This window comes from Betta splendens, chromosome 2, assembly GCF_900634795.4.
Source record: "Betta splendens chromosome 2, fBetSpl5.4, whole genome shotgun sequence".
In the NCBI taxonomy this organism is placed as follows: domain Eukaryota; kingdom Metazoa; phylum Chordata; class Actinopteri; order Anabantiformes; family Osphronemidae; genus Betta; species Betta splendens.
This window is the reverse complement of record NC_040882.2, coordinates 8459547-8473149: the sequence shown is the minus strand read 5'-3', so window position 1 is coordinate 8473149 and position 13603 is coordinate 8459547. Positions and strand designations below refer to the sequence as shown.

Sequence of the window (13603 nt, the reverse complement as noted above, 5' to 3'; positions counted from 1 at the left end):
TTTGTGTGGAGTTGATGGGATGAAAGCGCAACAGAAGAATTTTGTTTTTCTTCTGGGGGGGGATTTCATGATGGTCATTTCAAATGCAGCTAAATTTATTAACAGTTGCATGTACACATGCACCTGAAATTGGTTTCAAAACTGACTTAACTAAAGCTACCCTGAATTATTCACACCACTTTTTACATTTTACTTTAATTTACAATAAGACAAGTCTAATATATAATCTAAAAAGCTCATCTATACAAAGTATGACATTTACAAGCAAGGATGAATTCTTAAGAAAAGGAACAGATCGTCTTCATTAATAAGAATATGAGTATGCATTTCTACTTCTATAGAAGGGTTACTTGCAATTGAAAAAGCCTGGATTGTTTAAAAATAATATACAGTTAGTCCAGTCTTTAAGGGGATAAACTGTTCTTGAAATGGATGCTGCTATTAGAGTTTCAATATTGCAATGTGTCCTTTTGTTAGATGGGCATTTTGAGGAGGGCACCCTCTGTCAGCAGTGTGAGAGTGGTGATCATATATTTGCTGTTTGAGATCTGAAACAAAAAGAAAACAGAAAATTAGTGAAACATGAGACTATATATGTTATGAATCAGTACATGTTTTTCTCAGATGGTACCTTGATCTTGCCATTGTATTTGGCTGAACCCAGTGATGTAGCCACTTCCTTCAGACTTCCTGATGATAGATCCAGCCTGAAGTGTTTGTAAAAGTGGGAATTCAGCCCCTGCATGAAACTCATCACCTCATCAATGTCAATGATCTTTCCTGGCTCCTCCTCTTCTCTCACTTTCTCTGCACCTGAACCCTTTCTCACGCTGCCCCACAGATCCCAGGCATCTTGGGGGTCGACTGTGTACGTAATCTGTAGTGGTGGTGCAACTGGAAGGCTCCAAATCAATTTGAGATGCTGGATGTTATCCTCATTGTGGCAGTTGGTCCATAAAGCTGCCAGCCATTGTAGGCTAGTGTGGCTGATTTCCAGAGGACCGATGCAGCAGTCAAAGTTCTGCTTAAACCAAGACTGGACTAAAGAAGTGAGGTCCTCAGGTCCACTGCTACCAAAGAGTGGCAGACAGATAAAGTCTTTTGGAAGCGAGCCCAGGTAATCAGAATTCCCATTCATGCAGGTCAGCCAGCCACTCCATATCAGCTTCTGGGGCTCATCCTTCTTTGCAAACATATGCTTTGAATGGACCTACGGTGGAAAAGGAAATCATTAAAAAGGTCAAAAATGCTCCGAGTAATAAATCTTAAATAATCTCAGTAATTAGCATTGATGACTTACTTTCTATGGTTTTAATTAGGCAGTAAATGTATATGAAGAGCATTAAACAGCCATTCTAGCTTTCTGTATCAATCTATTGTTAAGACTGGCATGTCCTGTCAATGCTGTCCTCTGGTTACCTGTATGAGAACAGTTTCAGCATCATCTGTCCCCGCCATCCCATGCACCAGAGAGAAGGAGACTCGGTAGCTGTTCTGCACTCTGTCAACGTCCACCGCCAAACCCTGCTGCTTCTCTGCAGTAATAAACACCGAGAGCTGCCTGGAGTAGCTTTTCAGCTTTGTGTGTCTGAACTGATACAGAGGTGTAACGTAGGACAGCTTCCATTCCATTTTCACCAACAAGGCCAGCTGATCCGCATTTATCTTCTCCTTGAATGAGGAAAGAGAGATGCTGACCATTCTGTGCAGGAAATGCACACACACACAGGCTTTGGTTGCCTCACCTTGACATTGTGCAACTTTGAAACTCTTCTGGTGGTGCTGAACCTTCGTGCTGTCAACGTTGGCGTAAAGCCAAAGCGTGAAGCAGCACCAAGGCAGCTGCCATATGACAGCCGGTAACTTTTACTTCTCTTTTGAACTGGCACACCGTTGATGGGAGTCCTCACCGCACTAAAAACCACACAAACAATACCATCAGCTTTCCTACAGTTAATGCTGTCTATTGCAGGCTTTGCAGTACAGTACAAATAGTAGTACAAATAATGAGATAGTGTAATTGTGAATTTTAATGTCTTGACTTTTACTGCATTTACATACAACAGTCAACCATAATAATCATCACAATTCATTTAACAGGTGCTGCTGATATAATTAGAATATCACCTACGGAACTAGTCTGAGAGGTCATTTAAAGGCCTGCACAGGTGTTTTGCATTAAAAAGCTGATTAGAGTGTGACACTAAGTGTCTTCAATATTGAACCTTTACACAGTATTTTAATTTAAGAAATACTGAATTTGGGGTTTTCCTTAGTTGTCAGTTATAAACATCACAATTAAAAGAAATAAACATTTGAAATACATAAGTCTGTGTGTAATGAATTAATATACAAGTTTTACCCTTTGAATGGAATTAGTAAAATAAATCAACCTCTTTAATTTTTTTTCTAATTATATCACCAGCACCTGTACAGCGATCGTAGATCGTAACTGTTAAACTCTAGGACATTATTGTTAATGATTTGATTAAACATCCAATCTATTTTGATCACTTTCTGTACCAGTCTGAGACCAGTAGAAGGAGTCAAATGCTGTTCTTATGTTGCCAAAAAGTGATTAAAGCCAATTTCTGTTTACTGAAAGCTCCTATTTGCCTTATTTTAAATTCATGGAGCTCTATTTGCTTCTTGGGTGTAGGTTGACCCTCCCTCTCGCCCACAGCCAGCTGGGTTAGGCTCCAGCACCCCCGTGACCCCGCATTAGGGAATAAGCGGCTTGGAAAATGGATGGATGGGTGTAGGTTGCCCTGCTTTAACCTACACACTGTTATTTCACGCTTACATGCATCTCTTACTGTAAAATTTTAAGTAACACGCAAAGAGTACACACTACACCCATATTCATAGAAACCAAAACGAGTTATTTAAAATAAATGTTCAGTTCCGTGTTTATGTATCTGTGATATCTGTTTAATTCAAAGGTAGTCACGAAAACCCTGACCGTGTTGTTATATGGCTAACATATAACAGCGTGGTTAGAAGAACACGATTACTGTGCTGTTTGCTCATGCCGACTCAAATACTAGGTAGAAAAACAGTGTTTCCTTCATGAGATAAGATTTTACCTTCCGCGATGCTGCTCCATATTTAACATTATGTCGTGCCGAGCAAACCGGAAGCAAATTTGAACGTCGCGCGTTCCCGTGAGTCTGCGCGGCTAGTGTCAGCCAATAACATGCACCCAAACAGGAAGTGTATTTTTTTTCTCGAGTAAAATGTGAAAAAGGACAGTGTAAAAGCGTAAGAGTATTAATAAATATTAATAGGTCCTTGTTTTAGCAGAGTTTCAAGCAAATATTAAATTGGTCGCTCATTATTTTGGGGAGCAAGGATAGCAAAGATTAGAAAGGAAGAGGTGAAGAAGGCTCTAAAAAAGGATAGAGTGGAAAGGCTGTTGGTCCTGATAACCTACCTCGTAGGAGACAGTAGTGTTTTTTCTAACCAGGATTCTAGAGAGAATTTACCTGAAGATGTGAGTGTTCTGGCGCTTTAAAAACAAGCGTGATTCATAGAGCTTCCACACATGAGCCACACAATGAACCTCAAGATTACTGTAAACCAGACCTAGGAAGAAGGTGGAGAGTAATGAATAGCAGTATGTTTCATGCCCTGATAGAGCACCACAAATGCCATTTTTGCTTTGAGAATGGGGAAGTACAGAGATGGTCAGAAGGATCTGCATTGTGTCTTTGTGGATCCAGCGATGCCATATGTTAGCGTTCCGAGAGAGGAGCTGTGGTACTGTATGAGGTTGTCTGGAGTGGCAGAGAAGTACGTCAGAGTAGTCCAGAATACGTATGAGAGGAGTATGACTGTGGTGAGTGGTGAAGTAGGTCAGACAGAGGAGTTCAAGGTGGAGGTGGGTCTACATCAAGGATCAGCTTTGAGTCCCTTCTTGTTTGCTATGCTGATGGACAGGTTGACAGATGCGGTCAGACAGGAATCTCTCTGGACAATGATGTTTGCAAATGACATTGTGATCTGCATTGAGAGTAGAGAGCAGGTGGAGGAACAACTGGAGAGGTGTAGGTTTGCTCTGGAAAGAAGAGGCATGAAAGTCAGCCGTAGTAAGAGATGGACTTGGGGTCAACAGTTCAGTTTGATAGGGAGTGTGGGAAAGAGGTAAACATGTGAGTGCAAGCAGGTTGGAGCAGGTAGAGGAAAGTTTCAGGAGTGTCTTGTGACAGAAGAGTGTCAGCAAGACTCCAAGGAAAGGTGAACAAGACAGTGGCAAGACCAGCTTTTCTCTATGGGTTAAAGACGGTAGCAGTGAGGAAAAGACAAGAGGCTGAGATGGAGACGGATGCAGAGATGAAAATGCTGATGTTCTCCTTAGGAGTGACAAGGTTGGACAGGATTAGGAACGAGTACATCAGAGGGACAGCTCACGTTGCCTGTGTTAGCAACAAAGTCAGAGAGGCCAGACTGAGATGGTTTGGACATGTGCAGAGGAGGGATAGTGAATATATTGGGAGAAGGATGTTGGAGATGGGGATGGCAGGCAAGAGGGCACAAGGACGACAAAGAGGAGATAGATGGAGATGCTGACAGAGGAGAAGTTTGACTGGTGTCAGAGCAGAAGATGCCGAGGTTAGAGTTAGATGGAAGCAGATGATTCATTGTGTTGACCCCTGATGGGAACAGCTGAAAGGTAAAGAAGAAGATGCAAAGGCATTATAATAAAATAATAAACAGTGAGATTCCTGTCAGATAAGAAAGAAAATTAAAGGTCCCATATTACTGTATAGCGTTTAGTGTTATACTGTGCCAACTCAACCCAGCTTGATCTGTTTCTGTAGTTTTACTTGCTGCTGTATTTATTTCATCTTCTGTAACATAGTGTGCTGTTGTGAGACAAAATCTCCCCATTGTGGGACTATTAAATGTTTTCCTATTCCTATTCTTATATCCCCTTTTGTGAAAAACAGCTGCCTGAGGGCCCCTCAATGTATCTGCAAATATTCATGCTGATAGACCATACAGAAGTTTGCAGTCTGTAAGACAACTGGTTTTGAGTTACAGCTTCAGCCTGCTCTCAACTGATGATTCATGTAGACAGGTCTCATATGGGATTATAGTAACACATCAAAAAAACAGGAACATATAATAAAGGGTGTATACTTCTAAACTTCTTGATGTTTGTCTACATACCCATCAGAGCCACAGAAATGTATATAATTTTGCACAAAAGTGGATCTTTAAGGTTAAATATGGGATTGAGATTATCAGGATAATGTAATCAATGTCTCAAGTGACAAAGATAAATGTGTATTTGTGTGTATGTTCCAGTACCTGCCATTTTCACATGCATCTACCAAAACCTTTCCCCTCCCCGTTACCATGGAAACTGTGCTCTTCTCTTTTTTCTCCCCATGTATGGTGTCTCCCTACTTTCTTACTATTCTCCTTGTCCTCTTCTTATCATATACTGTACACCCCCATGTATTCATTGGTTCTAGTCCTCCATTTTCCCCTTCCCCAGCTTTGCGCTGAGCTTATTGCTGAATTTTTGAGCCTTGAATCTGGACCATGAATGTGCATTTGTATGTTTTGCCTGCACCTGTGTACTGAATGGAGGCTTGCTCCACAGCACATACACCGCCAGACATACAGTATGATGACCACATCAACAGCCAATCATATTATCGGTAGCTGATGGTGGGCTTTAACCAATGGGGGAAGCTTGCAAATGATGTGTGAGCAGAACGGATGCAGCGCCATGGAAACTGCTGAAGGTGTAAAGAGATAACAGCACACTCTAGTGGCACTAGTCGTCCTTGCTTATCAGAAGCAGCATGGTCAAGTTCTTTTGCACGAAAACATCTATTTCTTTTATTTACTTGTCTTCCAGCTCAACATTTTGTTTATTTTAGATGCTTTTTAAATTATGGTCACCAGAGAAAGGACAGGCTCATTTTATCTTTTTATCAGCAGGTTTGTCTTCAAAGGACATTTTGACCTGAAAATATCCCAACATCATCATATGTCCATATATAAAATCACTGGCACTTATCTGTAACCAATGTTGTTAAAATAATTTTGCATTAACATCAACTTGATTGACTTCTTGCTTTAATATAAAGGGTAACATTAAACAAAGTTAAACCATCCTTTTATTGTAAAGTGAAGCTAATACTCAATTCATCTTTGTTGCTCTTAAGTGTCACAGTATAGTTCTCTCTTGTTGTGTTGAGGATATTAGAGTGTATCTAAAACTGAGCAATGGGAGGTTATTAGCACTCCTTTCATCAGCTCTAGGGGGCATCACCAACATATTATGCGGCTTATCTTTTCACACCTGAGGACATTTTACCTTTTACCTGCACCATAGGAACCCCTGCTTTAAGCACCTGCTTAAAGAGGACAAGAATAGATAGCCTTAATATTATATTGCACTAATAGTATCGGACTGTACATTATAAGTATCTGTGCTAGGTAATCTTTACATGTAGGCAGAGTGATGCCACAATCTGCCACTATCCCATTGTAAAATGATAGACTCTAAGCTGCCCCTCGTTTTACTGAGGAACCTCCCTAAGGCGAATTAAGGAATCACTGTGATTCTGATCTTTACTATTTGGATTCCTATATTAGTCTTAGTAAACATACAATAAGTGCGCTATTTATGTCAGGGGAAACAATTTAAACATGAAAAGCATGGCGATAAGAAGAGAAAAGGGCTGACGTAAGGTGATGGGGTTTCTATGGTCGACGCTTGCGCGGGATAGAAGACTGGATGCAAACGCTGGAGATTAGGAAACTGCGCCTAAATCGGACCTCCACGGTCCGCCATATTGGCTCGAGCCGCGCCGATGTGCTGATCTGAGCCCACGGTGGCGGGCCCATTTCGGATCTGACCGGACTAGTTTCCTGGACGATAGAGGGAGGAGCCTGGCATTTCTGGAAGTCGGAGGAATAGCCAGTCAAAGCCAGCCAGCATCTGAGCCAGGGCTGGAACCGGAGCAACGGCGGACGAGGAGTCGGCTCCGCTGGAACACGATTTCTGCTGGAATCTCAATATTCACGAGACGGTTTATGCAACGGGGCGCCGGTCGTCATGAAGATCACCCATTTGGGCTCGGGAAGCTGAAGCGTGTTGCAGGCCGGCCACATTACGTTTTCGGTGGGATAGCGTTAAGCCGTGTGCGATAACGCTGGGTGTGCACGGCGCGATTACAGCGCGAGCCAACCGGTTATTTCACCGACAGCTAGCTCACAATAACGCTGCTAGCCCACCGTCTCCCAGAGACCCCGTTAGCGCGCAGCGGCGGGAGCATCTTGGTCGGTGTGCGAAGTGCCAGCGGATGCTGCCGAGGAAGCCGCGTACCTGGCGCTGAGCAGCGGCGAGAAACCGACCCGAGGCACGCAACGAGCGGTGTTTTTCTGCAAGTGACACGGGGAATATCCACGCCCCGGGGTCTGGACTGTGCTTACTGTTTAGCTAGCTCGCTGGCTAGCAAGCCTACCGGGGAAGTAGCTCGGGAGAAGGTGGGGCCGCGGAATGACAGCCTTGGACGCCAGCTAATGTGGTTAGCCGGCTAACGTTCGCTTGGACTCTCGCAGGGGCCGCTGGGTTTCCAGTAACCGACGCTGTTGGGGCTAAATTGCCAGGAGCGCATCGTCTAACGCGCCACTAGCCCCGTTTGGCGAGGCATTCACGTTAGCACAGATTCCCGCAGAACCCGTGTGGGTGGGATATCTGCCCGGGGAGCATCCTCGTTTATCCGAATGACCATGGCGGACGACGACGTTCTATTTGAGGATGTCTACGAGCTGTGCGAGGTGATTGGGAAGTAAGTACTGTCGATAAAACCCATAGAGCGTGTTCTCGTCTTTTGTGGAGTTGCCTCCACTGTCCTCGCCTTTTTGCCTGTCGACAGGGCTGCAAGGGCCATGCTTAATTAGTCTGGGTGCTGTTCCTATGTGGAGGATGCAGGTTTCACCAGGGGGAATAGTGATCGGAGGAAAGCGTAAGAACGTTTATCCTCACACAAGGTTTAATGCTATGAAATATGAAATACTGCGTAGATGTTGAATTGAGGAGTCACTGATGGTGTCAGACATCATGACCTCCATGCAGGAAGGTAAAGTTGCTAAACTGAGGCGTGGACTCACTTGATTGGAGATGAACAATGACTACTGTACGCTATTGTGTTCTCATTTACAGCTGACAGGCTCCACGTTGGGATTTTCTGTATCCCAATTCATCTGTCTGTCAGCAGCCACACCTGCAGCCCCGTACACACTGATTGCCCATTCACCCCGTGAACGTGTTGGAGGAAACAGCGCTGTGCCCGTGAAGTCGTTATGTTATGTTATCACGCAAACCCGGACACTGGAAGGGGCATGACGTGCTTGCAGAGGTTCACAGTGCCGTGAAAGCTGGAAATTGCCACAGTATGCCTGTTCCTTCTGTGCAGTCAGACAAGGCTCCACCGCTCCTCCTGGATGCGAGGTGGGAAGCCTGACAGGCCCACCACAGCCCTGACTGCAACTACCAGTCAGTCTCCTCCCCCTGCCATCTTCCCTCACTGAGGGTCCATTAAGTTTGGTAGGGGAAAGAGGCACACTGTCTCCAGTCCCCTAGGCTCTTCTATCTTCATCCTGAGACTTCCTGTTGCCCTGGTTACTAATTGATGTTTTGCTCCAGAACCTCTGCATTGAGTATTTGATATCAGATACGAGGCGCCATTGGCAAAGGTTTTGCAGTCATTTGACGACACAAATTAACTATGACGCTTATTACATCAAAGCAAGATTTTCTTTGAGCCCTGGGGCCATAGTGAATGTTAGATCAACTGCGATGATGTTGTATAACTTATAAAAAAAAGTTGTCAAAAAATATTTTAATGGTTTTGTCTAATGAACAGTGTTTTGCCATGCGAGCTGTGTGCGTTGACTTTCCTGGTGCTGTTTATTGTATGACCTACCTTGATAGCCCAACGAACAAGCCTGCAGCCATTAGCCAACACAGAATTGCAGTGTTCCCTTACTTCCTGGGTGTACCAAGCATTGTGGTCATGGTCTAGTCAGGTAAAAGAGGAGTGAAGCATGAGGAAACAGGAGTTGGGGACCTTTTTCAGTAAGTGAGATGACACCTTTATGTTGCCAAAAAGGCATGAAATTCCTCCCATTCTGCCAGTTTTGATGTGAAACGGTTGTGGATGGGTCAAGTGTGTTGAATCCCGGTATCTTGGGAAGTGTTTCGAGGGTGGCTGAGGCAGATCAATGGAAATGGCTGAAGTTGGAAATGGGATGGCCCTGAGGCTACACACACAAATAATGCTAGCAGACACCGATTGCAGCAGGTTGCCATCTCCCACTTTGTTTTTAATCTCCCATTGTTATGTCAGCGCTGCTGTAAGTAGTGGACAACATGACAAACGCTGAGTAGGTTAATTAGATTTGAAATAGAAAGGCTTCATAGACACCACTATCTATTTGTATTGTCATTTTTGCTATATGTGATTCTACATTTTAGCCTAAATAGGCTTCATTAAAGAAACCAAGGCCATTTTGTCACATAAGGAAAATATAACATTTCCCCCTCTGTGAAATGGATTGAAAACAGCATGACAATTTGTCTGTTGATTGACCACTCTCTCGTTTGTTTCATTTTTTTATATTCCAAGAAGACTTGAATTTGAGGCTTTACTGTCAGTTTAAAAATATCCACCTACCATGAAATGTTTGTATAGGACTGTGATGTTCATAGCATCGAAAAACATTATGATTTAGCATGAGTGAAATGACCTGATAAGATTGTCTTTACCATGATGTTTAACATCTTATAACAATCTGTCTGACTTGATTGAATAATCGTAGCTCTGTTTATGCTTGCTTGTGTCCTGGTGACCTCTTATCGAGGCCATCCCTTTTCACATCTGTATTCAGAGAAGCTGCCTAACAGGTACAAGAACTGTATATTTGATTTTGGATGTGAAGTTTCATTGTAGCATTTCCTTGTTTCTGTGCACTTGTGTAACATGACACGTTTACATGTGTGATTTAGAAGCTCATGCATGTAGGATCAGCTTCCCTGTGACATACTAGCTCTCATTCAGAGTAAAGATGAAACGGGAAACATTTAACTTCCACTCTTGACTATAATAATTACATTGTTGTCGACGTTTGGTACCGAATGGTTTGCTATTTACAGTTTACACCGTATTATCTTATGATGGGGTTTTAAACATGACCACAGGCCTGATATTGAGAACGAGCTTGATTTGTAGCATTGGCAAAGTGCTGGAGAAATTTAATCCTTTTTTCTGTAATGATTCTGTTTGAATAGCGCTTAGGTTGTTAAGAATCCCTACCGGAGTCACAGTACTCTTTATTTCAGCCCCGGGGTGTTCATTACAGCCAAACATACTGGAATGTGCGCCTCACTCGTTAAACCAATGATGTGATCAGTCCTCTGGGTTGTTCTAAGTTGGATAATTAAATTGCTTGGGCAACATTTAAATCTGATGATAGTTTCTCCCAAAACGATGCAACCTTGAGTATACAAAACAAACATGATGAGTGCCCTTTGCTTTGTTTGTCTAAAACTTGAATTGTTGTTGCTGCTTAACAGATGTGTCTAGTATCAGGATTCAAAAGCGTTATTGATAAGACACGGTTTGCAGGAATACATCTTTTCTCCTTTATATTGCCTTATGTGTTATAATGGTGATGAATATGTTTTTCAACCTCTTCATTAAATACTCATCATTTCTTAGATCACAAGAAAATATTTTGATATTCTGTTTTTTGGTCACGCCAACAGTTGAAAAGTCCAAAATATTAAAATGTATATTGAAGAAAGGGGTTGATGAGTTGCAAATCCTCACAGTGATTTGCTTTGAGATACCTGCTCATTAAGTACACTGTACAGATTAGAGCAGTCTCTTTAAAGCTAGGTTTTGGATCCCGATTGAAGAGATCTCCCCGCTATTTTGTTTCCCTCATAGAGTATGTAAATTGGGCTGAGAGACTGTTCAGCTGGAAATCCCATGGTTTTGGCCCCCAGCTTGGCCAGCATCACTCAGCTGAAGTGTCCTGAAGTATGACACTAGCTTCCTGCTCGGATCAATAAGGTATCGCATTAATGAATGTGATACTTTATCTAATCCTCCCATCTGTTTCGTAAAAGGAGACCAATTTTTCTATCAATAAAAGCAGTGTAGCAAAGATTTTTGGGTTGGGTTTAATTTAAACTCTGAAATTCGTATTTTACATGTGCGCAGGGTAAAGTACTGTTTTTTTTTCTTTCTAATTTGCATCGGGGAGCACTCAGGACTGTTATTGCTCAGGCGTTCAGACTGTGGGTGAAAAGACTGAACTTTGTTGAACTTGTTAAATTAACAACTTTGCACTCAAGCCCAGACTAGTGTGGGAGAAAAGACACTCTGATATCTATTAATATTGTTAATATTATTGACTTTGTATGCTGAGGCTGTAAGCTGCTATACTTATTTTTATAGCAGTAAAGTACTTGGCAGTAAATGTTCTTACACAAAATTGTGTAGTATTTTTTAGTATTTTTGGGATGTGTCTGCATTACTGAGTAATGACAGCATTCTTTTTTTAGAAAACTTCTAAATGATGGCGTGGACGTGTCACTGTACATCACTGACAATAACATGCTCGGTGACAAGAGCAGCTAACATGAAATTACCTTTGCCCTGTGATACAGCTTAACTGAGGGGAGTGTTGTAGCTGTTGGCTGCAGGTAAATGCCAGAAAGCTGCTTTAAGCAAAGTACTGCTCTCATGAGAGCAGTACTGGTGGCATGGATTCTGCAGCTCCACGTGTCCTGTCCCTGTTAGGGAGAGACAAAATACCGCTGAGAAGAAATGGAGCCCGTGGCCTGCATGCATGTCAAAAATGCACATCCAATCTTGGCCAGCCTTTGATTTACATGGAGCGGAGAGTTGAAATGAAGCAAGGAGCTGGCTGTAAAGATTGCCACTTCGGGCTAATGTTTGATGACTACCGCTGTCGGATGTGAGCCATGTGTGGGCGTTTTGTATGAACCCACTCAGCACAGCTGCAGTGATGTCAGTATGGCATACGGCCTCTCTGGCTCAGACAGACACACAAAAACGCACTTCTTCTTCTCCCCCTCTCGCTCCTTTACACTTGCTTGCTCTCTTTTAATGCTTCCATAATGGCTACTGTACACAGCCGAGTGGTCGTTTGGTTATTATTTGAGACAGTGAGATGAATTATATTGCAATCTATGAAGGTTCCAACCCTCTTGCAATAGCAGTGACAACTGTTCTCACAAAAGTCCCATTTGCGCAGTGATTCTCCGTGCGGGCGTCTTAAATTGACAGCCAAGATCATAAATGGGGTTGTTCTTAACCTGCCAGGTTCATCCAGGTTCTTAATGGTGGTAATGAGCTTTATTGGCACACATTAGCTCGTTGCCACAATGGCCTTAGCCTCACGAGATCATCTGTATTCATGTGCTTGCAACCTCTGACGCAACTTCAGCCACAACTGAAATATTTGTAGTGAGGGCATGAGGAGCTCCAACATGCACACAAACAGACCCCCGCACGTCCAAGGCTCGCTTTTTTTAATGGGAAACACAGCTGCTACAGCCCATCAACCAAGCAGGGCAAAGGTCAGTGGGGCTGTCAGATGAAAAGCAGGACTCCTGCGGACTCTGAAGCAAAGAGTGTTGTATTTTACGGTTCTGTCAGAGCAGAGTGCATACCGGCTCCCTGCATATGTTGGCGGGGGTTAAATATTAATCGCATCAACAGATGTGAGAGACAAATGGGGGCGCTAAGGCAGCTCATATACTTACATTTGCTGATTTTCCTAAAACACAGCCCATACTTGTGAATATGTGGTGGTGTTTTTGTGTTTGATTCCAGTGGCATTGGTTCTGCCTGTAAGATGCAGAGACTGCTGAAATGTGTGCGTGTCTAACCTCAGTGGGCCAGGAGACAAAATGCACAAATGTCTCAGCTGTCAGTGTCTGTTGAACAAGAATTACCATGTTACTGAAGGAGGTAACAAAATGTTCATTTTATTGCTTGCTTCTGGTATTTGTGTCATGTTTTTAATATTTCTAAAATATCCCATTTGTTTAATGCCTGTGTCCCTGCATTCCCTCATAGTTGCATCAGAAAATGGCGACACAATCAACAGACAATGCTTTTTATTCATGATTGTATAAATTCAAGTTGAGGTGTTTGGGTGGTAGTGGAAACAGTTTCACCGATCCTGAGCATGTGATTTCACAGTTGTTGTTGGTTGGGTGTTAACATTAACAGAAACTATTGCCAATTTGTGCCCCTTTCTACATATAAAACAGTTTTTAAACCTTTTGGGCCTGGTACAGTATAACCCCTCTAAATCCTTCTAGATAAAGCAAACACAGAGCTAGTATTGGTTGTCTCAAGCGCGTTAATGTCTCTTCTGAACTGTACAAAGTTGCAGTTAATGCATTTTTGAGAAATGTGCCTCACCGTATAGAAAAGCAATTCTCATAGGTTCCATATGTTAGCCTCCGGTCATGAGGAAACACTTTTATAAATAAACCGTGTAGGGTAGGTCTCCCTTTGCTCAGGTCTCTATAATA

General features: G+C 42.8%; 2 protein-coding genes across 2 annotated transcripts in view; one reads left to right on the top strand and one right to left on the bottom strand.

The window, feature by feature from the left end:
- Positions 1-271: 271 nt before the first annotated feature.
- Positions 272-3186, bottom strand: cenpl (centromere protein L). The gene is made up of 5 exons (XM_029169285.3): positions 3087-3186; positions 1746-1914; positions 1420-1671; positions 632-1210; positions 272-548 (listed from the first exon to the last, which is right to left on the bottom strand). Exons 1-5 carry the CDS (start codon positions 3113-3115, stop codon positions 474-476), a joined length of 1104 nt encoding a protein of 367 aa, XP_029025118.1. The 5' UTR covers positions 3116-3186; the 3' UTR covers positions 272-473.
- Positions 3187-6880: 3694 nt separating this feature from the next.
- The window catches only part of LOC114870611 (peripheral plasma membrane protein CASK-like), a 29689-nt gene continuing 22966 nt past the window's right edge, over positions 6881-13603 (top strand). Inside the window, 1 exon segment of the mRNA XM_055504029.1 lies at positions 6881-7814. Coding sequence (XP_055360004.1) covers positions 7750-7814 — 65 coding nt within the window. The 5' untranslated portion in view covers positions 6881-7749.

What these genes read in the sequence shown, in the direction of transcription:
- cenpl (XM_029169285.3), bottom strand. Translation starts at nt 3,115, where the DNA reads ATGTTAAATATGGAGCAGCATCGCGGAAG. An exon ending in ATGGAGCAGCATCGCGGAAG is followed by an intron (nt 1,915 to 3,086) that starts GTAAAATCTTAT and finishes TGTGGTTTTTAG; the next exon opens with TGCGGTGAGGACTCCCATCA. An exon ending in AATACAATGGCAAGATCAAG is followed by an intron (nt 549 to 631) that starts GTACCATCTGAG and finishes TTTTTGTTTCAG; the next exon opens with ATCTCAAACAGCAAATATAT.